This window comes from Xenopus laevis, chromosome 2S (assembly GCF_017654675.1).
Source record: "Xenopus laevis strain J_2021 chromosome 2S, Xenopus_laevis_v10.1, whole genome shotgun sequence".
NCBI lineage: Eukaryota > Metazoa > Chordata > Amphibia > Anura > Pipidae > Xenopus > Xenopus laevis.
Window position 1 is genome coordinate 3,751,683 of NC_054374.1, and position 24,263 is coordinate 3,775,945.

At 40.3% G+C, this 24,263-nt stretch overlaps 1 protein-coding gene and 1 long non-coding RNA gene across 5 annotated transcripts; one reads left to right on the forward strand and one right to left on the reverse strand.

Moving 5' to 3' along the window:
- Positions 1-982: 982 nt before the first annotated feature.
- poldip2.S (polymerase (DNA-directed), delta interacting protein 2 S homeolog) lies at positions 983-18,205 on the reverse strand. Of its 4 annotated transcripts, none has more exons than XM_041582926.1 (11): positions 18,024-18,205; positions 13,848-13,923; positions 11,641-11,738; positions 11,206-11,302; positions 9,210-9,285; positions 7,115-7,222; positions 6,899-7,035; positions 5,501-5,527; positions 4,744-4,869; positions 4,542-4,621; positions 983-1,661 (listed from the first exon to the last, which is right to left on the reverse strand). In XM_041582926.1, exons 1-11 carry the CDS (start codon positions 18,182-18,184, stop codon positions 1,547-1,549), a joined length of 1,101 nt encoding a protein of 366 aa, XP_041438860.1. In that variant the 5' UTR covers positions 18,185-18,205; the 3' UTR covers positions 983-1,546. The 4 variants fall into 4 exon arrangements, with proteins under 4 accessions (XP_041438860.1, XP_041438859.1, XP_018103405.1 ...); XM_041582925.1 differs by having other exon boundaries at positions 13,848-13,929; XM_018247916.2 differs by having other exon boundaries at positions 17,976-18,205.
- A 54-nt stretch (positions 18,206-18,259) lies between these two features.
- LOC108709165 lies at positions 18,260-24,263 on the forward strand. Its single transcript, XR_001934586.2, has 2 exons — positions 18,260-18,395; positions 23,987-24,263. It is a non-coding gene; the product is annotated as an uncharacterized LOC108709165 (long non-coding RNA).

The window sequence follows — 24,263 nt, forward strand, 5'->3', positions numbered from 1 at the left end:
GCTCTCTGGGCTTCTCAGATTATAGGGGTAACCATTGAGCCCACTGTCCAATCAGTATTATTAGCTTTACCTTATCCTAAACTCACACTACAACAATGCAAACTTGTTTTTCAATTGCTGACATCTACCTGCTGGGTCATTGCTTTACATTGGCTAGCCCCTCTCACTTTCTGCAATTTAGTCATTGATAAGACTTAAAAATATTCAATCTATGTATTGCCTTTCAGCCCTCCTTGAGGCTGATCTATGAATGTACAGTATTTACATTGTTACACTGTCATTTTTATTTGTTTGCCTTTTGTTTCATTCAACAGTTTTATTTAGAATTGTTTTACTTTTTCACCAAGATGGCGGCGGTAGAGCTGCTTAGCACCACGGGGAACTGGCTTTAGGGACGACCATGGCTTTGGCAAGGGTGACTTTCTAGAGGTTCACATAATTTTTCAAACTAAAAATGTTTAACCCTTTGCTTGTCAGTGGGCAGCTCTTTAATCAATGTTGTGTGTTGCCACAACACTACGAAGGTGTATAGTTGTGTATTTTATAGCTAAACATCTAAAAGACTAAAGCAAAGCTAAACCTTTATACAGAACGCATACAATTCTGATACTATATGTGAAAGCAGCAGGTACTGTAGACTTATAGAAAGCATTGAATGCTGCAGCAGGCGGGTTGTCTGTCTTGTTTCAGAAACATTAAAGCGTCACCTACAGATAAAAAAGTTGTATAATAAAAGTCCTTTGCAAATTAGGCCAAAATCCTTTTTCTACACTTTTTAAATCCCCCTGATTACTGAACTGGATAAATATGGCTCTCTTTCTGAAAGTTGCCAAACAAATAGCTTTCCTTCTGTGGAGTAACGATGAGTCCCATACACAGATATTCCTTCAAAACTCACAAAAAAGGTTACGATTTCATTGGAAACAATCAACGGGTTGTTTTGATGAGCAACAATATGGCAGCTCAATAAACACACGTAAAAAACAAGGCCAATATGCTTTAATCACTGATAGAAAAAAGACAAATGAAACCCTACTAATAAATAGTATCAACATTCCAGGTAACTGCTCTCAGCAATGCGTATGTCAGTCATTCCCTATCCAGCACCTGCCACTAACCCAAACCTTCACAATCTTTTTTTTTTTTTGGTGCCTCCACTGAACTGACCCCTCTGAGTTCCATCTGTGCTTTACTGCTTTACTGCTACAGCAAATGTCTTTTCTACTTCACATCATTTAAGAAAAATTAATGTCAGAGCCCAAACAGGCTCCAAGAAACACGATTCCTTTATTCAATAAAACTGAAATTCCCAAAAGGCTTTAGAACGACGTGATTTTTACAAGGCTCATCATTGTGGGAATTACTTAATTGCAGCAGCTTCTGTCCTGTGAAGACACAACTTGATACGAAGGTCTTTTCCCAGACACTAGACAAGATGGCTCCCGGAAAGCAAATAAAACAAACAGTTTTCTTCTTATAAGAGCAGGTTTTTGGGGGTAATAGTTCTACAAAGTGCTGACCAGTGAAGGCGGCATATGTTGCGGCACTACCAATGGAGACCAGAAGGGGGCGTCTTCTCATCCTTATTGCTCTCCAAAGAAAATGGAGGAATTCGAACATCAAAGTGTGAGCCATCAGGCCTTTCACAACGAAATGTACCCCTGAAAAGATAAACAGACGGTGAGTATTGCACTTTTATGCCTCTCTCTATGATTCTCCTATAAAAGGTTGTGGAAATTCACAGTTTATTGAGCATAAGTAATTTTTTCCCTATCCAGGCAGGTGGGTCACTTATAATTATGTTAGGGTGGTATTATTTGCTAAACTGAAACACCAGTCCGTGTCTAATTGAAATGATTACAATTATTACTGTAACTGCAAATATTTAATATATAAAAGGAAGAGCAGGCCAGAAAGTGTTTAGGATTCCAGAGGGATATAATACAAACAATTCTTTATTTTCTAGTCTTGGAAAAAACATGGGAGCTGTAAAATGGATTTGCAGTAAGATATTATGTTTTTGTGTTACCTTTTTTTTTAATAGTGTATGATATATTACAGTTTTGTTAACTAAGGATTTCTGCCCAATGAAATCTGCAACTGCAGCAACAGTGGCTCCGTGCATAGTTTTTAGTTTTTGATTGCCAATGCACTTAGACCCGTTACCCTAAAGGGATACTGTCATGGGAAAAAATTTTTTTTTCAAAATGAATCAGTTAATAGTGCTGCTCCAGCAGAATTCTGCACTGAAATCCTTTTCTCAAAAGTACATATTGTCAATTTCCCAGCTGCCCCAAGTGACTTGTGCTCTGATAAACTTCAATCACTCTTTACTACTGTACTGCAAGTTGGAGTCATATCACCCCCCTCCCTTTCCCCCCCCAGCAGCCTAACAACAGAACAATGGGAAGGTAACCAGATAGCAGCTCCCTAACACAAGATAACAGCTGCCTGGTAGATCTAAGAACAGCACTCAATAGTAAAATCCAGGTCCCACTGAGACACATTCAGTTACATTGAGTAGGAGAAACAACAGCCTGCCAGAAAGCAGTTCCATCCTAAAGTGCAGGCACAAGTCACATGACCAGGGGCAGCTGGGAAATTGACAATATGTCTAGCCCCATGTCAGATTTCAAAATTGAATACAAAAAAATCTGTTTGCTTTTCTGAAAAATGGATTTCAGTGCAGAATTCTGCTGGAGCAGCACTATTAACTGATGACAGTATCCCTTAAATAATAAATTATTTAAATCTTGTTTCCTTCAGTCTTGGAATTCACAAACACAGTAGACAGGCAGCAGCCATTTTGTAGACACTGTTGTTTATGCACCAGAATGGGGGGGAGGGGGGACCCATGCCAAGGCTACACAATCAAATAGTGTGAGGAAGGAGGGGGGAATGTGAGGAGTGCAGTGACCTATATGAAGAGCAAAATGTAACTGACTGCCATGTAGAATCACCTTAAAGGACCAGTAACATCAAAAAATAATTTTGAAATATTCATTAGCATACATTGAAAAAAAAACAAAAAACACTAAGACAAATTAAACTTTCAAATCGCAAAGTCTTTATTAAGAAATAACTTACCGAAACTCTGCTTTCACTCCTCTTCAGGAAGCGAGCGGACTATCCATCGCGCATTGCTCGATTTCTCCTCCCTGCCGTCCTTATAGGAGATAGCCAGGGAGGAGAAATCAATCGTCAACTTAACGAAACTCCGCTTCCACTCCTCTTTAGAAATTGAGCGGGCGATCCATTGTGCGGTGCTCGATTTCTCCTCCCTGCCATCCTTAGGAGATAGCCAGGGAGGATAAATCGATCGTCGTAGTGTTGCCTTTTCTGAAGAGGAGCGCAAGCGGAGTTTCGGTAAGTTATTTCTTTGTGATTTGAAAGTTTAATTTGTCTTAGTGGGGGGTTTATTCCCCGATGTTTTCCAACAAATTTTTTAAAAAACATTTTTGATGTTACTGGAAAAAGTGAACCAACATAAGGCCCCACGGTACAGGACCCCCTCCAGAACCTCTCTCCCACATCTTCCTAAAACAGTTGTGCAGTGGGGTTGAAGGTGTCAGCGGCTTCACTTCTACTCCCTTGAGTTAGTCAAGAGCATGTGCAGTAGAAGCCAACTGTCAGGAACTTGGTTGTCCCTATGCATCAAAGATGCCAACCTCAATCCAAAGTGATCCTGGGGCATCTTGGATGTGCCTGTTACACCCTGGCCCTGACTCCATTTTGCCCCATTCCTCCCCCTGCTTTGCTGCCTCAGGCAGTATTAGAAGACGGGTAATGATTCTATGCATTTCGATGAAAGTAAGTCTGATCCTGGAGCAATTTACTGACAATGGAAGACCTGTTACTGCAGGAGTTTGCTGCACCATTTCATTTCCAGACAATTACCCAACAACTGTGTGTAAAGAAAATGTATTTAAAAGACAAAGTGATTTGATTAAAGGGGTGGTTCACCTTCCAAACACTTTTTTTCAATTCAGTTGTTTTTAGATTATTCCCCAGAAATAAAGACTTTTTTTTCAAATACTTTCCATTATTTAGTTTTAAAGTTGAATGTTTGTGTCTCTGGCAGTTCAGTAATTCAGGTGCAGACTGTAATTGTTCCAATTTTGTAACATTTATGTTGATCCATTTCTCAGTATTAGCATTATTATTATTGTTTCAATTCTAACAGCTGCCTGTAATGAAACCCAGAGACAAATATAAGAAATGTATCCATTTAGAACAGTTTACGGGGTCGGCGACCACCCCCTCACAGGGCTGCTTCCGAAGGTGAAAAGTGACACTTTACACTTCAATATTAGAAAAATGGTGAAACATTGTATATAGAAAGTCATTGGAAAAAGTCGTTATTTCTGGTGATCTATCTAAAAACAACTAGTTGTTTGAAGGAGAACCACTCCTTTAACCCCTATAAATAGTTGTATAGTAAGTAACTTGCTATGCTCAAATATGTTGATAATTTGTGAATTCATAATCAGTCCCATTGATAAAAAATACTTGTAAACATTCAGGGAGTAAACATTTCTCACCACATATGACCACTGGAAGCCTGCAGAGAGACATGGCTGCTGTACTGAAATGCTGGCTGCTCCTTAGATAGTACTGGTTCCTGTAAAGATTCAGATAAAAAGACAATTCCTAAAAATATACAATTACTCAAATACATTATATACTGGCAATAGCTCCTTGCCAAGGTAACAACTGAAACCAATATAAACAGACAACTCTTACCCTGCCTACGACTCCACGGCCCCTCACAGTTTCCAAAGTTCCTGATAGGCTAAAAATTCTCCAGTGTCTTTCCCGCAGTTGAACTACATCAGTACCAAGATTCTCCAAACGAATGCAGTACCGCCACTGTATAGACACAAAGGGGAAAAAATCAATATGTATGACTTGGCTATAGCATTCTCACCTGGACAGCATCTATGTTATCAAAGAAAACTAAACCAAAAAAATTATTTCTATTTAAATATGTGACCTGTTCTTATTCATACAGGGTTTCTTATATTGGTATCCACATGCCAACCACAATGACAGTTTATGTGTTTCTATGTCCAAGTATAATATTAGCACAGTGATCCCCAACCAGTAGCTCGTGAGTAACATGTTTCTCTCCAACCCCTTGGATGTTGCTCCCAGTGGCCTCAAAGCAGGTGATTATTTTGGAATTCCAGGCTTGGAGGCAAGTTTTAGTTGTATAAAAACCAGTTGTACTGCCAAACAGAGCCTTAATGTAGGTTGACAATCCACATAGGGGCTACTAAATGGCCAATCACAGCCCTTATTTGCACCCCAAGAACATTTTTCATGCTAGTGTTGCTCCCCAACTCCTTTTACTTCTGAATGTTGCTCACAGGTTCTAAAGGTTGGGGTTCCCTGTTTAGCACATTCAGTGGATACCGGCTCTCTTTTTGACATATTTGAGTCTTGTCAGCACCTCAATAGCATGTTACATCTAGAGCCAAAATAGAAAAAGTCGACTTACCCAGTATACGTGAGAATTCTGAGCCTCCTAAAAAGGAGAAAATACATATTGGCGTCAGAATTTTTTTTTTTTACTGTTCTCAATATTAACCCAAGAAGTAAACAAATGTCAAATGTAATCAATGTCTCACTGACTCAATTACTACTCATGCAGCAATTCTATTAATACGAGGGCAGATAAAATTGATTCATCTGAAATGTAGACATCACTACATTAACAGAATTGGTCGTCCATTTATAAAGGAGTACTGTCATGGGAAAACATGTTTTTTTTTGAAAACACATCAGTTAATAGTGCTGCTCCAGCAGAATTCTGCACTGAAATCCATTTCTCAAAAGAGCAAACAGATTTTTTTTTATATTTAATTTTGAAATCTAACATGGGGCTAGATATGTCAATTTCCCAGCTGCCCCAAGTCATGTGACTTGTGCTCTGATAAACTTCAGTCACTCTTTACTGCTGTACTGCAAGTTGGAGTGACATCACCCCCCTCCCTTTTCCCCCCCAGCAGCCTAAAGGTGGCCATAGACTCAAAGGTCGCCAAAAGAGCGGATCTTTCCCCGATATGCCACTAAACTGCATGGCTATATCGGGGGTAATTCGAACATTCGGCCGTATGGCTGAACGATCGAATTACGATGCACCAAGCGGCTCCGACGGGTTGGTCGGGTAAAAATCCAACCTTCGCGATCGATATCGTGGCCAGATATCGATCGGGAGACCCGTCGGAAGCCCCCATACACGGGCAGATAAGCTGTCAAATTGATCCAAACGACCGATATCGGCAGCTTTATCTGCCCGTGTATGGCCACCATAACAACAGAACAATGGGAAGGTAACCAGATAGCAGCTCCCTAACACAAGATAACAGCTGCCTGGTAGATCTGAGAACAACACTCAATAGTGAAAACCCATGTCCCACTGAGACACATTCAGTTACATTGAGTAAGAAAAACAGCAGCCTGTCAGAAAGCATTTCTCTCCTAAAATGCAGGCACTAGTCACATGACCAGGGGCAGCTGGGAAATTGACAAAATGTCTAGCCCCATGTCAGATTTCAAAATTGAATATAAAAAAATCTGTTTGCTCTTTTGAGAAATGGATTTCAGTGCAGAATTCTGCTGGAGCAGCGCTATTAACTGATGTGTTTTGAAAAAAACGTTTTCAGATGACAGGATCCCTTTAACAGAATTGGTCGTCCATTAATAAAGGTAAAACGTTTTTTTTTTTGAAAACACATCAGTTAATATTGCTGCTCCAGCAGAATTCTGCACTGAAATCCGTTTTTCAAAAGAGCAAATAGATGTTTTATATATAATTTTGAAATCTAACATGGGGCTAGACATATTGTCAGTAGAAACAGAAATCCACACAAAGTCCTGCAGCTGCAATACAGACCCTCATTCCCATGTAGAAAGGGATGACGGTGACTCTGATATTCTCTGTGGTCTCTCGGTGCACATCAGACAGCTCTAGCCACGGGTGATTCTTCTCCTGCCATGCGCATAATGTTTCCCGTGCAAGAAAGGGTGGCACTGTTGAGCAGGGGGGACACATTAGTTGAATGGGAATTAAAATGTGTGTTTTAACTTGATGAAGTATTGTGTGTGTTACCTTTAGTCTGATCATAACTGAGAAACCTTTCAAACAGCTCGTGCTGGATGGGCACCTGGTCTGTAGAGTTGTATGGAAGGATGTCTTCATGACTCACATAGTCTAAACCTTTAATAAAACAAAGGGCACATATATTTGCCACAACTAAATTCAAGAATGTAGAATTAAGCAATGCCCCTCACAATAATTTAAAATGCTTCCATATTTTAGATACAAGGGTGTGCCACTTTGTATGCCACTTCTTACATTTTCCCTTTTCTGTTATTGGGGTTTCTATGCTATACCATTCTACTTTTACAGTAGTAAAGTACAGTAGAATTTTCGATTTTGGGTGAACCCCAGAATCCTTTCGCAAAAGATTTGGCAGAATACCGAACCGAATATTAATTTTCATATGCAAATTAGGGGTGGAAAGGGGAAAACATTTTTCCTTGTTTTGTGACAAAGGCATGTGATTTCCCTCCCGCCCCTAATTTGCATATGCAAATGAGGATTTGGTTCAGCTGTGCAGAAGGATTCAGCCGAATATGAATCCTGCTGAAAAAGGCAGAATCCTGGATTTGGTGCATCCCTAGTTTACACTATAGTTGGTAACCAACTTATGCTGATCGGGTGGGAGGGCTCAGAATTGCTAACAATGCAAATTTGTGGGGAAAAAAGAAAATTATATGATTTGAAGGCATACAATACCTGTGGATAACATTAAATGGAACATTAAAGGGATACTGTCATGGGAAAAAAAAATTCAAAATGAATCAGTTAATAGTGCTGCTCCAGCAGAATTCTGCACTGAAATCCATTTCTCAAAAGAGCAAACAGATTTTTTTATATTCAATTTTGAAATCTGACATGGGGCTAGACATATTGTCAATTTCCCAGCTGCCCCAAGTCATGTGACTTGTGCTCTGATAAACTTCAATCACTCTTTACTGCTGTACTGCAAGTTGGAGTGATATCACCCCCCTCCCTTTTTCCCCCCCAGCAGCCTAACAACAGAACAATGGGAAGGTAACCAGATAGCAGCTCCCTAACACAAGATAACAGCTGCCTGGTAGATCTAAGAACAACACTCAATAGTAAAATCCAGGTCCCACTGAGACACATTCAGTTACATTGAGAAGGAAAAATAGCAGCCTGCCAGAAAGCATTTCTCTCCTAAAGTGCAGGCACAAGTCACATAACCATGGGCAGCTGGGAAATTGACAATATGTCTAGCCCCATGTCAGATTTCAAAATCGAATATAAAAAAATCAGTTTGCTCTTTTGAGAAATGGATTTCAGTGCAGAATTCTGCACTATTAACTGATTCATTTTGAAAAAATGTTTTTTTCCCATGACAGTATCCCTTTAAATTTAGTATATGATTATTGCAGGGTTCAGCTGACTATTTAATCACTCTCTTTAGCTTTTCACTGCCCAGTTAAGATGGTTTTTGCTACTTAGCATAGTGTCAACTACTTTGGCAGCAATTTGCCAAGTATGTGTTTCATACAGTTTGTATTTTACATTTGCCCAGCAAATTTACTTAAAGCATTCCTGTTTTCTGAGACAGTAGCAAAGCTTACACTTGGGGGCAGATTTATCAAAGGTCAAATTTCGAAGTGAAATATACTTCGAAATTCGACCATCGAATGGCTTTACTTCGACTTTGAATATCGAAGTCGAAGGTTTTTGTTTTTTTACTGAATTTCACTGTTTTGCAGTCGTAGTAAAATCGTTCGATCGAACGATTAAATCCTTCAAATCGAACGATTTTATCGTACGAATTTACTTCGACTTCAAGAGAATTAGAAAAATGCACTAGGAGGTCCCCATGGGCTAACATAGCACTTAGGCAGGTTTAATTCGGCTGAGTATTGAAGTTTACGTTTTTATGAAGAGACAGTTCTTCGATTATCGTATGGTCAAATATTCAAACGATTTTACTTCGAAGTCGTAGTATCCTATTCGATGGTCTAACTACCCAAAAATTTACTTTGAATTTAGAATTTTTTTACTTCGAAAATTCGCTCGAATTCACTTCGACCCTTGATAAATCTGCCCCTTACTAATTTTAGCGACTTCCCTGTTTGCATGATACAGACTTGTCACCTACCTGGAATTGCATATAGTGCTCGACTGTCATCATGATTTGCAAGGAACGTCACAGCTTCAGTTTGTGACCTCTGCGACTAGAGAGGAGAAAGAGAATTCACATACAGTAATCCACAAAATTATAAAGAACCACAGCACATACAACCGTTAAAATGTATAAGCTGGTTAGGATGCCCGTTTGTCTGGGTATAAAATCAATACAGGTATGGGATTCGTTATCCAGAAATCTGAATTATAGAAAGGCTGCCTCTCATTGACTCCATTATAATCAAACAATCCATATTTCTAAACATTCCCGTTTTCACTGCAATAATAAAACAGTCGCTTGTACTTGATCCCAACTAAGATATAATTAATCTTTATTAGAAGCAAAACCAACCTATTGGGTTTATTTCATGTTTATATGATTTTCTAGTAGACTTAAAGGTTGTTCACCTTCAAACATCTACTTGGTTTCAGATAGTTCACCAGAAATAAAGACTTTTTTTCCCAATTACTTTCTATTCTCGCCTGGCGACTAATCGCCGTGTCTAATCTCCTTGAATGGCTTGCTGGTATCTTGCACCCGCTAGCAATAAAGTCGCCTGCGCCTATTCACACGCGGCGACACGTTTTTCAAAGTCGCTCGAAATTGCCTTGTGTTACAATGAACAATTCCTTTAAATGTAAATAAGTATTTGTCAGCAAATTTCGGGAATATATTCTGACAGACTAAATGGTCTCACATCCCTAAATAAAACAACAAACACAGGAGAACAATGACTAAACTCAAAATGCAGAATTAACTACACATAAATAGTAGGGATGCACCAAATCCAGGAATCAGTTCGGGATTCGGCCAGGATTCTGCCTTTTTCAGTAGTTTTCGGACGAATCCTTCTACCTGGCCAAACCAAACCCGAACCCTAATTTGCATAAGCAAATTAGGGACGGGGAGCGAAATCACGTGACTTTTTGTCAGAAAACAAGGAAGTAAAAATGGTTTTCCCCTTCCCACCCCTAATTTGCATATGCAAATTAGGGTTCGGATTCTATTCGGTATTCGGCCGAATCTTTCACAAAGGATTCGGGGGTTCGGTGCATCCCTAATAAAAAGACATACGTTTATTTGATATGATTTGGTATATATTTATTATGTGACTTGTCTCCCCCCATGTATGATTTTATATACCGTATATACTCGAGTATAAGCCGAGGTACCTAATTTTACCTCCAAAAACCGGGAAAGCTTATTGACTCGAGTATAAGCCTAGGGTGAGAAATGCAGCAGCTTCTGGTAAGTTTCAATCAAAAAATTGAGGGTTTCTGCTCTCATTGGAGGTGCCGGCGTCTCGTTTTTGGACGCCGGTGACCATTCTTGGACGCCGGCGACCATTTTGCGCTTGACCAGAGTATAAGCCGAGGTAGAGTTTTTCAGCATATTTTGGGGGCTGAAAAACTCGGCTTATACTCGAGTATATACGGTATATATTGTACTTTTATGCACTGTACATCTCTGAACTTATATTTCTGAACTTCTAGTGCAGAATAACAAAGCTGAACATATGAAATAGCAGAAGACATCACTGAGTCCTGTGATCTGTACAGAAGATCTCAGCCTACAGTCTTATAGATGTCACTTCTAATAATATATCACAGTAGCAGAATGAAATCATTATATCATATAGTGAATAAAGCACCCCCTCTTGTAAAATATAAGGATATTACAAGTTACCGAGAAGTTTCATGACCATATAAAAACACGAGGCCAAAGGCCAGGTCATGGAACGCCGAGGTAACTTCTAATATCCTCATATTTTACAACTAGGAGTACTTTATTTATTATAATACAAAGTCATGTGACTGAAATTACATCAGAACTCACCGTTTATAAACGATGACATCACTACTCACCGTTTATAAGGATATAATTTACAAGATATTCATGGCTTTTGTGTATTATATATTATATTCAATATATTTAAGCCTACATTGTTAATATGAACGGCCGTACTTACTATATGAGGACAGTCTCTCGCATCTATGAGAACTTGATAGTATGTGTGTGTTTTGCCTTTAACCTCTTTGGCGCCTTGAGCAGCTGATGGGTCTACCCTGAAAATCAGAAGATTTATTCATTGAGTCTTATTCATTGTTAATAAAGTTAGGATAAAGTTCAAATAAACAAATAGAGCAATGAATAGTTTGCCCAGTGCACATGAAGCACAAAAGTGTTTATTTTATTATTCCCAACACACATCACTGGACATTATTCATTAGCAGGGGATGCACCGAACCCAGGTTTGGTATTCAGTCATTATCAGCATGATTTGGCCAAATTCTTGTTCTTGGCCGAAATTAAGCTGAATCCTTTAAATCATGTGACTTTGTCACAAAACAAGGAAGTATTTCCCCCTCCCTGATTTGCATATGCAAATGCAAAAACGACTCACTTTTCTGAGACAGGGAAAGCAACATCTCTGTCATACAGTCTGGCCTGCCATGGGAACAGCACGATGCCTCTATAGCCAAACACACTGTGAAGAAACAGCTGCAGAAAACACGAGAGCAATGGTAAGTCTACGTTATAAGTTTTACAGCTCAGATAATTAGAGGATGATTCAGTTAGCACATGTAATATACACAAACCCAAAGATTGTGCAGAATAACTGCATTTTCATTACATACAGGCACCTAATAGGACCTCTGGATTTTATTCTTAAATCATTTTATTATTGGTAATTTATTGTAAATAACCTTTCATTAAACGATATCAACTAACAGGTTTCCTAATTGTAAAGTAATGTGTACACCAGAGGTGCTATAAATTGTATAAAATACAAGGGTTTTGGTTCTGTCTGCTTTGCTTTCTATAAAACATTTTGCCAGATTCCTCACAGGCTGATTCAACATTCAAGGTGAACTGATAAGACAACTGTATTAATTTTATTTTTTGCCAATTTAGTCAATAGTCAGGACTTGTATTCGGTAGCTGCAAACATATGGACACCCCAAGAAAACAGGTCGTGCTACCAAAATAAAATGACAATTAACCCTTAAAGGGATACTGTCATGGGAAAAAAAAATTTTTTCAAAATGAATCAGTTAATAGTGCTGCTCCAGCAGAATTCTGCACTGAAATCCATTTCTCAAAAGAGCAAACAGATTTTTTTATATTCAATTTTGAAATCTGACACGGGGCTAGACATTTTGTCAATTTCCCAGCTGCCCCAAGTCATGTGACTTGTGCTCTGATAAACTTCAATCACCCTTTACTGCAAGTTGGAGTGATATCACCCCCTCCCTTCCCCCCCTCCCAGCAGCAAAACAAGGGAAGGTAACCAGATAACAGCTCTCTAACAAAAGATAACAGCTGCCTGGTAGATCTAAGAACAGCACTCAATAGTAAAATCCAGGTCCCACTGAGACACATTCAGTTACATTGAGAAGGAAAAACAGCAGCCTGCGAGAAAGCATTTCTCTCCTAAAGTGCAGGCACATGTCACATGACTGGGGGCAGCTGGGAAATTGACAAAATGTCTAGCCCCATGTCAGATTTCAAAACTGAATATAAAAAAATCTGTTTGCTCTTTTGAGAAATGGATTTCAGTGCAGAATTCTGCTGGAGCAGCACTATTAATTGATTCATTTTGAAAATTGTTTTTTTCCCATGACAGTATCCCTTTAAAGGAGAAGGAAACCCCCAGGGCGCTAAACCCCTCCCCCCTCCCCTGTGCTGCCCCCCTCCCTCCTCCCCCCTGGCCTACCTGTCCCCCTGGGCAAATGCCCCTAACTTTTTACTCACCCCTCTGCGCAGGTCCTGTCCACGGAGTACGCAGTCGCCATCTTCTCCCACGCGCGTCTTCTTCCTGCTCTGATCGGCGTTTTCTGGCGCATGCGCAGTAGGAACAGGTACCGGTACGGCTCTACTGCGCATGCGCCGAATGTCACGAAGTTTTCCGATTTCACTTCGTGACATTCGGCGCATGCGCAGTAGAGCCGTACCGGTACCTGTTCCTACTGCGCATGCGCCAGAAAACGCCGATCAGAGCAGGAAGAAGACGCGCGTGGGAGAAGATGGCGACTGCGTACTCCGTGGACAGGACCTGCACAGAGGGGTGAGTAAAAAGTTAGGGGCATTTGCCCAGGGGGACAGGTAGGCCAGGGGGGAGGAGGGAGGGGGGGCAGCACAGGGGAGGGGGGGAGGGGTTTAGCGCCCTGGGGGTTTCCTTCTCCTTTAAGGTATGAAGATCCAAATTACAGAAAAATTAGTTTTCCGGAAAACCTCAGGTCCGGAGCAACAGGTCCCATACCTGTACTTTCATTCAAACTTTTATTAATACGCCAGTCCCTCATTCATACACTGCCTTGTTACTAGGATAAACTGGACCCTTGCTACTAGACAGCTGCTGAAATTTCGGTCGAGGGCACTGCTAAACCAAACACAAAGCTATAAAAAGGAAGACCAACTGTTTATGGTTTCCTTGTCACTGTCTACACCGCAGTGAAAGTTTGTTTCAATGTAAATGACCACTTTAAGCACCCACTGAAACATTGAAGATTTACTTCATTGGCCTTTGTACAAAAAACCCCACAAATATTATAAAATGAATATTATAAAATGAATTCATCAAAACATGAGAACTGGCTGAAGTCTTACCTGGCCTGTCTCATATTTCCCTTGTTGCTTTGGCACTTCAAACACTCCAACGGGTTCCAAAACTTTACCTTCGGGTCTGTTTCTGGCGGAATGAAAGTCTGTTAAGGACACGGACACATTACTGCTCCCTTTTTAGAACTACATTTTATTTATATAAAAGGGTTATTAGCTATTAATAGAGAAGCTAATCGTTTACTAATTTTTTAGCACAAGATATCCAGACCAACGTTTACTGGTTGTATGCACACCAAAGAATTTTCCCCATACATTGCTGAGAAGGAATTAGAGGGAACATTAATCCAAATCCTACATTATTTTGGTACGGTCTATTTTACTGGTCCACTGGCTTGTGCTTGCCTGGCTCAGCCACACTTTTCTCTTCCTTTAGGAGATTTACGGAAGGCAGAAACATGCCCAAACCTCAGAGAATTCAAAGAGATACTGTTATGGGAAAAAATGTTTTTTTCAAAACACATCAGTTAATAGTGCTGCTCCAGCAGAATTCTGCACTGAAATCCATTTCTCAAAAGAGCAAACAGATTTTTTTATATTCAATTTTGAAATCTGACATGGGGCTAGACATTTTGTCAATTTCCCAGCTGCCCCAAGTCATGTGACTTGTGCTCTGATTAACGTAAAGGGATACTGTCATGGGAAAAAAAATGTTTTCAAAATGAATCAGTTAATAGTGCTACTCCAGCAGAATTCTGCACTGAAATCCATTTCTCAAAAGAGCAAACAGATTTTTTTATATTCAATTTTAAAATCTGACATGGGGCTAGACATATTGTCAATTTCCCAGCTGCCCCAAGTCATGTGACTAGTGCCTGCACTTTAGGAGAGAAATGCTTTCTGGCAGGCTGCTGTTTTTCTTTCTCAATGTAACTGAATGTGTCTCAGTGAGACATGGGATTTTACTATTGAGTGTTGTTCTTAGATCTACCAGGCAGCTGTTATCTTGTGTTAGGGAGCTGCTATCTGGTTACCTTCCCATTGTTCTTTTGTTTGGCTTCTGGGGGGAAAATGGAGGGGGGTGATATCACTCCAACTTGCAGTACAGCAGTAAAGAGTGATTGAAGTTTATCAGAGCACAAGTCACATGACTTGGGGCAGCTGGGAAATTGACAATATGTCTAGCCCCATGTCAGATTTCAAAATTGAATATAAAATAATCTGTTTGCTCTTTTGAGAAATGGATTTCAGTGCAGAATTCTGCTGGAGCAGCACTATTAACTGATTCATTTTGAAAAATTTGTTTTTTCCCATGACAGTATCCCTTTAAATTACTATTTACTGCTGTACTGCAAGTTGGAGTGATATTGCCCCCTCCCCAGAAGCCTAACAACAGAACAATGGGAAGGTAACCAGATAGCAGCTCCCTAACACAAGATAACAGCTGCCTGGTAGATCTAAGAACAAAACTCAATAGTAAAAACCCATGTCCCACTGTGTTCTATTCAGTTACATTGAGAAGGAAAAACAGCAGCCTGACAGAAAGTAATTCCATCCTAAAGTGCAGGCACAAGTCACATGACCAGGGGCAGCTGGGAAATTGACAAAATGTCTAGCCCCATGTCAGATTCCAAAATTGAATATAAAAAAATCTGTTTGCTCTTTTGAGAAATGGATTTCAGTTCAGAATTCTGCTGGAGCGGCACTATTAACTGATGTGTTTTGAAAAAAAAAACAAAAAACCCATGACAGTATCCCTTTAATAAATACCACCAGGCACCATTGTTTGCTTTCAGCCAGAAATGACAGCATTAAAGGAACAGTTCAGTGTGAATAAAAACTGGGTAAATAGTCTGTGCAAAATAAAAAATGTATCTAATATAGTTAATTAGCCAAAAGTGTAATGTATAAATGCTGGAGTGACTGGGTGTGTAGAATAATAGCCAGAACTCTACTTCCTGCTTTTTAGCTCTATTGGATTCTCTATTACTGTCTGGTAACCAATCAGTGACTTGTTTGCCTTTGAATGCAAACTCACTGAACAGTTATGTCCCATGTGGCCCCCCTTATAGTCACTGACTAACTCAGAGTTAGAGAGCTGAAAAGCAGGAAGTGTTCTGTTCTTACAATATCTTCTTTTGATCACAGATTTTGCAGAGAAAAAACTATATTTTCTGTGTCTCCATCTTCCTGAGACTTCTGAGCATTTGTCGAGGAGAAAGTAGATAATCGATCACCACTGTGACTAACAGACTCCTACATATCTATAAGCAACAAACAGGGAACAGAGAGGATTGTTTATAGATTTATAATACACACAAGCCATGAATATCCTGTAAATTAATTCCTTATAAACAGCTGTTAGTGATGTCAGCAGAGCTTAGTGATGTCATTTTTGTCACATGACTCACTAAACCTTGTGTATTATAATAAATATATACATAGTACCCCTTGTTGGAAAATATTTGCTAATCACATAAGGACAGAGACTCTCACATTCTGGGAGATTTAGTCGCTTGGCAACAAATCTGCTCTTCTTTGAATCCCCCCGAACTGCCTCCCCTCAGCTACAATATAAATCTCTGATGGGATGCCACTTGGATCGACTTGTTTTTTCGAAGTCATCCAAAGTTTCCTCATGAGGCAACTAGCGTGTAACTAGTGTGCAACTATCTAGTGTGTAACTAGTGAGTAACAAGTGTGTAACTAGCATGTAACTAGTGAGTAACTAGTGCCTAACAAGCGTGTAACTAATAACTACTATGTAACTAGTGCATAACTATTGTGTAACCAACTAGCGTGCATCTATCTAGTGTGTAGCTAGTGAGTAACAAGTGTGTAACTAGTGAGTAACAAGTGTGTAACTAGCATGTAACCAACTAGTGTGTAACTAGTGAGTAACTAGTGTGTAACAAGCGTGTAACTAATAACTACTATGTAACTAGTGCATAACTATTGTGTAACCAACTAGCGTGCATCTATCTAGTGTGTAGCTAGTGAGTAACAAGTGTGTAACTAGTGAGTAACAAGTGTGTAACTAGCATGTAACCAACTAGTGTGTAACTAGTGAGTAACTAGTGTGTAACAAGCGTGTAACTAATAACTACTATGTAACTATTGTGTAACCAACTAGCATGCATCTATCTAGTGTGTAGCTAGTGAGTAACAAGTGTGTAACTAGTGAGTAACAAGTGTGTAACTAGCGAGTAACCAACTAGTGTGTAACTAGTGAGTAACAAGTGTGTAACTAGCATGTAAACAAGTGTGTAACTAGTGAGTAACAAGCGTGTAACTAGTGTGTAACAAGCAAGTAACAAGTGTTTAACTAGCATGTAACCAATGAGTGTGTAACTAGTGTAACAAGCGTGAAACTAATAATTATGTAACTAGTGTGTAACTATTGTGTAACCAACTAGCGTGCATCTATCTAGTGTGTAGCTAGTGAGTAACAAGTGTGTAACTAGTGAGTAACAAGTGTGTAACTAGCATGTAACCAACTAGTGAGTATCAAGTGTGTAACTAGCATGTAACCAAGTGTGTAACTAGCATGTAACCAAGTGTGTAACTAGTGAGTAACAAGCATGTAACTAGTGTGTAACAAGCGAGTAACAAGTGTGTAACTAGCATGTAACCAACAAGTGTGTAACTAGCATGTAACCAACAAGTGTGTAACTAGTGGGCAACTAGCGTGAAACTAACTAGTGTGCATCTAACTAGTGTGTAACTAGTGAGTAGTGTGAAACTAATGTGTAACTAAATAGTGTGTAATTAATGTGTAACTAGTGTGTAACCAACTAGTGTGTAACTAGTGTGAAACTAACTAGGGTGCAAGTAGCAAGTAGCTAGTGTGTAACTAGTGAGTAGTGTTTAACTAATGTGTAAGTAAATAGTGTGTACCAAACTAGTGAGTATCTAATGTGTATTAGTGTGTAACAAACTAGTGAGTAAGGACAGTAGGATTAGACATTACTGACGTGAGTTATTAAACAAACACAGAGGTAGAGCCGCTGCATGAGTTTTAATAAGAAGTCCCCCAGGACAGTGAGTCAGTTGCTTGTGCGCAACTCAAAGGGTTTAACATTCGTCGCTCTCCTCCTACAACCACTATATCTGCGTCACACGAGCAGTTATTGACTCTTTATTTCACCGGCTGTCCCCCCTGTCTGACCCCGTTACCGGGAAGTGAGAGTCCGCTTCTGTTGCACGCAGCAAACACACACACACCGCGGAGCAACACGCTCGGCCGGGCGCACGTCAAAGGCAACGCTTGATTGGACCGCCCCGCGACGATATCGGCCCAAAACCGATAAACACCTCCGCGCCACACAGGCCGCCATACTCTTGTGAAGAACCTCTACGTCATACGCACGCGTCTCAAGAACCATCTGACCTTCTTCCCATAATGCTCCGCTTTCATCAGCTGACTTTGGGGGATGGTCTATGGCTAAAGCATATGGGGCAGGTGAGAGGCTGCTGAAAGCTCTGGGGGAACAAGCGAGCAGCTTTAAAGCAGACTCCAGACTGGCACTAGCACAAGTTCTGAGTCACGGGGCTGTGCTGTCATTCACTGGTGTGCGGCGATATTGCGCCTGAAAGGTGGGAAATAATTCTCTCTACAATAAAAATGTCATTCCTGAAGCAGCAAGTGTATTTAGTTGTAATATTGGTGTGTAGGTGCATCTCAGGTCATTTTGCCTGGTCATGTGATTTCAGAAAGAGCCAGCACTTTAGAATGGAACTGCTTTCTGGCAGCCTGTTGTTTTTCCTTCTCAATGTAACTGAATGTGTCTCAGTGGGACCTGGATTTTACTATTGAGTGTTGTTCTTAGATCTACCAGGCAGCTGTTATCTTGTGTTAGGGAGCTGTTATCTGGTTACCTTCCCATTGTTCTTTTGTTTGGCTGCTGGGGGTGATATCAATGCAACTTTCAGTACAGCAGTAAAGAGTGACTGAAGTTTATCAGAGCACAAGTCACAAGACTGGGGGCAACTGGGAAATTGACAACATTTCTAGCCCCATGTCAGATTTCAAATTGAAATATAAAAAAAATCAGTTTGCTCTTTTGAGAAACGGATTTCAGTGCAGAATTCTGCTGGAGCAGCACTATTAACTGAAAAAAACATTTTTTCCCATGACAGTTTCCCTTTAAGTAAAACCTCTCATTTAGTATGAAGGCAGTGCTATGTATGTAGCATAAGGTATGAGAATACCATCTGTTTCCAGAAGGATTTCACTGCATCTTCATTGTGGAGGGCTGTTGGGCTCCTTTTAGCCCTTCTCAATAATACTGTATATACTCGAGTATAAGCCGTCCCGGGTATAAGCCGAGGTACCTAATTTTACCTCCAAAAACTGGGAAAGCTTATTGACTCGAGTATAAGCCTAGGGTGAGAAATGCAGCAGCTTCTGGTAAGTTTCAATCAAAAAATTGAGGGTTTCTGCTCCCATTGGAGGTGCCGGCGTCTCGTTTTTTGGATGCCGGCGACCATTCTTGGACGCCGGCGAATATTCTTGGAGACTATTCTCGTTTTTGGATGCCGGCGACTATTCTTGGACGCCGGTGACTATTCTTAGGCGCCGGCGAACGTTTTTGCGCTTGACCAGAGTATAAGCCGAGGTAGAGTTTTTCAGCATATTTTGGGGGCTGGAAAATTCGGCTTATACTCGAGTATATACGGTAATAGTAATCTTTTCATTAAGTTGGTGAAACCCGCTACTGCTTGTTTATTAGATTTTAACAAAGCCCTTTAACACTGCGAGGTACATTTATTAAAGGTTGAATTTCTAATCCATGTGCATTTTTTAAAACTCCCCTAATCTCCCATAATTTCAACCAATTGAAATTCCTTAATAAAATCACCAATAAAAAAACAAACAAATACAAAAAGTATTGTAGAAGTGATATCTAGCTACAGGCTAACACGGTACCACCGTTTTTGTTTTGTGATTAATGAAATCAAAACTTTTAAACTTGGATGAATAGATTCGACCTGAAAATTCGAATCGAATTCGATTTGAATGTTAAAAACGCGATTCGAGTCTTTCCTCTGAAAAAACCTTGAATGTCAGAATTGATCCCTGGACCTGTCCCATTGACTCAAACAGCAATTTGGTGGCGAATAGTCGAATTTGAGTTCTTGAAGGGCCAGAGTATGATAAATCTCAAAAATCTAATTAAAATTTAAAAAAAAACGCTGATCGAATTTGAATAACTCCCTAGTCAAATTTGATCATTTTCACTATAAAAAAATCTTAAAATTAAAAATGTTTCTATTTCTTTACTCCTCCTCGCTAAATGCTTGTTATTTCGACAACGATAATCTCTATGTACCATTAACTGGACATATAGAAGGTCCAAGAAGTATATAACATGCGATGGAAATTAAAAACTATTTTCAAAAAAAAAAAAAAATATTCAAATTTTCAATTTGCCTGGACCTACATTGGGACCCAGTACAGTTTACAGTCCACATCAGTAAATTGTATCGTAGGAATGAAAATTGTTCTTTCTGGATTAGGGTTGCATTGTGCTGTAAGTGTTATACAGGTATGGGACCTGTTATCCAGAATGCTCAGGACCTGGGGTTTTCCGGATAACGGATCTTTCCGTAATTTGGATCTTCATGCCTTAAGTCTACTAGAAATTAATTTAAACATTAAATAAACCCATTAGGCTGGTTTTGCCTCCAATAAGGATTAATTATATCTTAGTTGGGATCAAGTACAAGCTACTGTTTTATTATTACAGAGAAAAAGGAAAAAAAAATTAAAAATTTGGATTATTTGGATAAAATGGAGTCTATGAGAGACAGCCATTCCATAATTCGGAGCTTTCTGGATATCGGGTTTCCGGATAAGGGATCCTATACCTGTATATGAAGTGTACTACTGAATGACTGCATGGGTAGGGCTGTTGCAGCATGCTTGCTTAGTGAGTAGCATTTCTGCCTTGCAATACAGCGTTCCTGAGTTCAACCCCAGCTTAGGTATTATTATCTACAAGGCATTTGTATCTTCTCCCGGTATCTGTGTGGGGTCTTTTCTGGGTTTTTTTTCTGGGTATTCTGGTTTCCTCCCGCACACTAAAAACATACAAACAGGTTAAATAACGTCAGATAAAATTGACCCTAATGTGTGTGAATGTGTTGGGGACCTTAGAATGTAAATCCCATCGGGCAGGGACTGATGTGAATGACTTATAAGCTGTGTTAAAGGAGAAGCAAACCCAAAAGTTAAAAAACCCCTACCCTACATAGACCTCCCTCCTCCTCCCCCCAGCCTAAGTGTAACCCGGGCAAATGCCCCTAACTCTTTACTTACCCCTCTGTGCAGATTCTGTTCAGCGCAGTTCACATGCAGCATCTTCTCTTCGGAATGAGACCGGTGGCGCATGCGCAGTTGGAGCAATTTCTGTTTAGTGTCAACTGCACATGCGCCGAAACTCACGAAAATTGCTGAATCGCCGGTCTCATTCCGAAGTTTACCGAAGTGGCTGAAGATGGCTCTTGTGAACTCCAATGCCTGAATCTGCACTGAGGGGTAAGTGAAACGTTAGGGGCATTTGCCCGGGGTAACACTTAGGCTGGGGGAGGAGGAGGGAGGTCTATGTAGGGTAGGGTTTTTTTTTAACTTTTGGGTTTGATTGTCCTTTAAGCGCTGCATAAATGTGTCGACACTATATAGATAAAATTATAATTTTGTTCCCATATAAAGCTGTCATAGTCAACTGTTATTCAACATGTCGTTGTGGGATGATTTTGATGATTTAAGTAATGCCAGGCTCCCTCCTAGTACAACGATATCTTTATGAATCTTTAATTTACTGTGCCTTAAGCTGGCCATAGACGCAAAGATCTCATCATGCAAATCAGGGATTCGTACGATTTTCAGAACGTGTGTGGAGGGTCCCGTTATTTTTCGTCCGGTGGAGATCAGTCGTTTGGTCGATGGGACAGGTTAGAAAATTTCTGTCGGCTGCTGATAATATCTCTGCGTGTATTGCCGATCGTACGATTTTCAGAGGGAGACTGTCACCAGATTTGTCTATCGTACGACCAACTTTTATTTGGTCGGAATGGTAAGACTTCGATCTGAATGGTTAGTGGCAGGTTGGGAGATGGGAAAGTCCGATCGTATGAATCAATGTATCAATCCATCTTTCGTCTGTGGCCAGCTTAAGGGTAAGGCCAGACGAGGAGATTCGGGTAGATTTTGTCGCCTGGCGAGGCAACTTTGGGCGACTATTGAAAACGCATCGCCGCGTGTGCATTAGCGCAGGCGATTTTGCGCTGTAGCCTATGCGGAAAAGACGCTGAGGCAGTTCCGGGAGATAGTCGCGCAAAAGACGTGGCGATAAGTAGCCAGGCAACAAAATCTCCCCAAATCTCCTCGTCTGGCCTTACCTTTAAAGTGTAGACTGCTCAGAAAGGGCTGCAGGAGCTTATTCTATATCTTCATATACCTACAATTAATGTGTGTGAGAGTGGGACTAAAATCACTCCAATTCAATGTTCACTCTAATTTCTTCTTGGCTTTGTGCGGGGAAGAAAAACATTATGGGGCAAATTCCCTAACCAACAAAATTTGCCAGCGACGGCTATGCAGCCATCGCAACACTTCGCCAGGTGTAAATTCTCCAGGACAACGCTAATTCACTAAAGTGCGAAGATGCGGCAAATTTTCACTAGCGTTACTTCGCCAATCAAAGCGAAGTTGCACTACTGTTGCCTGATTTGCATACGGCGGGAAATTATATAGTTGAATGGACATATATGTTGCAGCAAATACATTACACTACACAAGCCCAGGGAACCTTAATAAAGACAATAGAGTTGTTATATTGCCCTACACATGAGCCCACTGTATAGTTTATGTTCCATATGTTAGAAAAAGTATGTAGGGAACCCAGCTACCCAAAAAAATCTTTAAGGACCTTTGCAGGCTATCACTCTGAAAAAAGGAAAAGACGCCAGCGTTACCCTAGAGCAGTGATCCCCAACGTGTGACTCATGAGTAACTTGTTGCTCTCCAACCCCTTGGATGTTGCTCCTAGTGGCCTCAAAGCAGGAGCTTATTTTTGAATTCCAGGCTTGGAGGCAAGTTTTGGTTGTATAAAAACTAGGTGTACTGCCAAACAGAGTCTCAATGTAGATTGACAATCCACAATACCAAATGGCCAATCACAGCCCTTATTTGTTACCCCAAGAACATTTTTCATACTTGTGTTGCTCCCCAACTCATATTACTTCTGAATGTTGCTCACGGGTTCAAAAGGTTGGGGATCCCTGCCCTAGAGTTACCCCATAGTGGCAAACTCGGGGATAGGATTGGAGGCTTCAGTTTATACAAGTTCAGTACTATCTGCCATGCTTTGTAAGGTGTCAATTATCGGGTAGCCGGTTAGAATTTCTGGTGGTTTATGAAATGGGATGTATTTCAGTTACTCCACTGTACTGGCTAAGTTGCCTGTAGGGGAAAGTTTGGGTTGGTGGTATCGGGACAGAACTACCACTGGACATAATAAACCTGTGGGGCTAGAAAGCAGATTTGTCAGGATAAAAGCGCTTAGCTCCTTCCAGATATTGATGCTCAAGTATCCACTGCAAAGGGGAGGCAAGTTTGTGTCAATATTTGGGTGTATGGTGAATGTGCTAGTTTTGTCCCAATTGATCCTCAAACCAGAGTTGTTTCCAAAGTGTTCAATTATATGCAGAACCACCTGGAGTGAAGCACAAGGAGAGTCCAGGTATAGCAGAACACTGTCCGTGTAAAGGGATATACATTCCTCCTTCACAGCCCTCAATTTGAGACCTGTGACAGCTGGGGTGTATCTGATTAAGATGACAAGGGGCTCTATATCCAGTGTGGATAGGAGGGATGGTAATGAGCAGCCTTGTCAGGTACTTCAGAATAAAGGAAATTCTGGAGATAGATAGCCATTGACATTGACTCTTGCTTTTGGTGATTCATATAGCATTCCCACCCATTTGATGAACTGCTCGCCAAGGCCAACTTCTCAATTTAAATTAAATCAACTATTCTCACTAATGTACTTGTTAGAATTTAGATTTTCATATTTTATGTAACTCCTATGCCTGCATATTTTGTAGTTGTAGAACTGGAAGATAATCTGTGCGATTTTGACATTCTTTTCTTTTTTTTTTCTCTCTTCCCCCTTCTATTTCAGAGAGTGCTGTCTTCTGTCATTGTGGCTTCCTTGGTGGGTTTGGCAGAGTTGTACAGGCTGCTTTGGACAATGGAAGGAGAACTTGGAGAGTTATAGCTGTATAAGTGATAAACTGATCTGTTTGATGTACCCTCAACGTATGCCTATAAAATGTACATGATTTGCTACATAGATATTTGTTTCTGACCTGCAGCAAACCTAGTTCCTTTGGAATTTGTTTGTACATATTATATAGCTTTACTGTGCCTGAACACGTTGCACTGATTATTGTAAAATA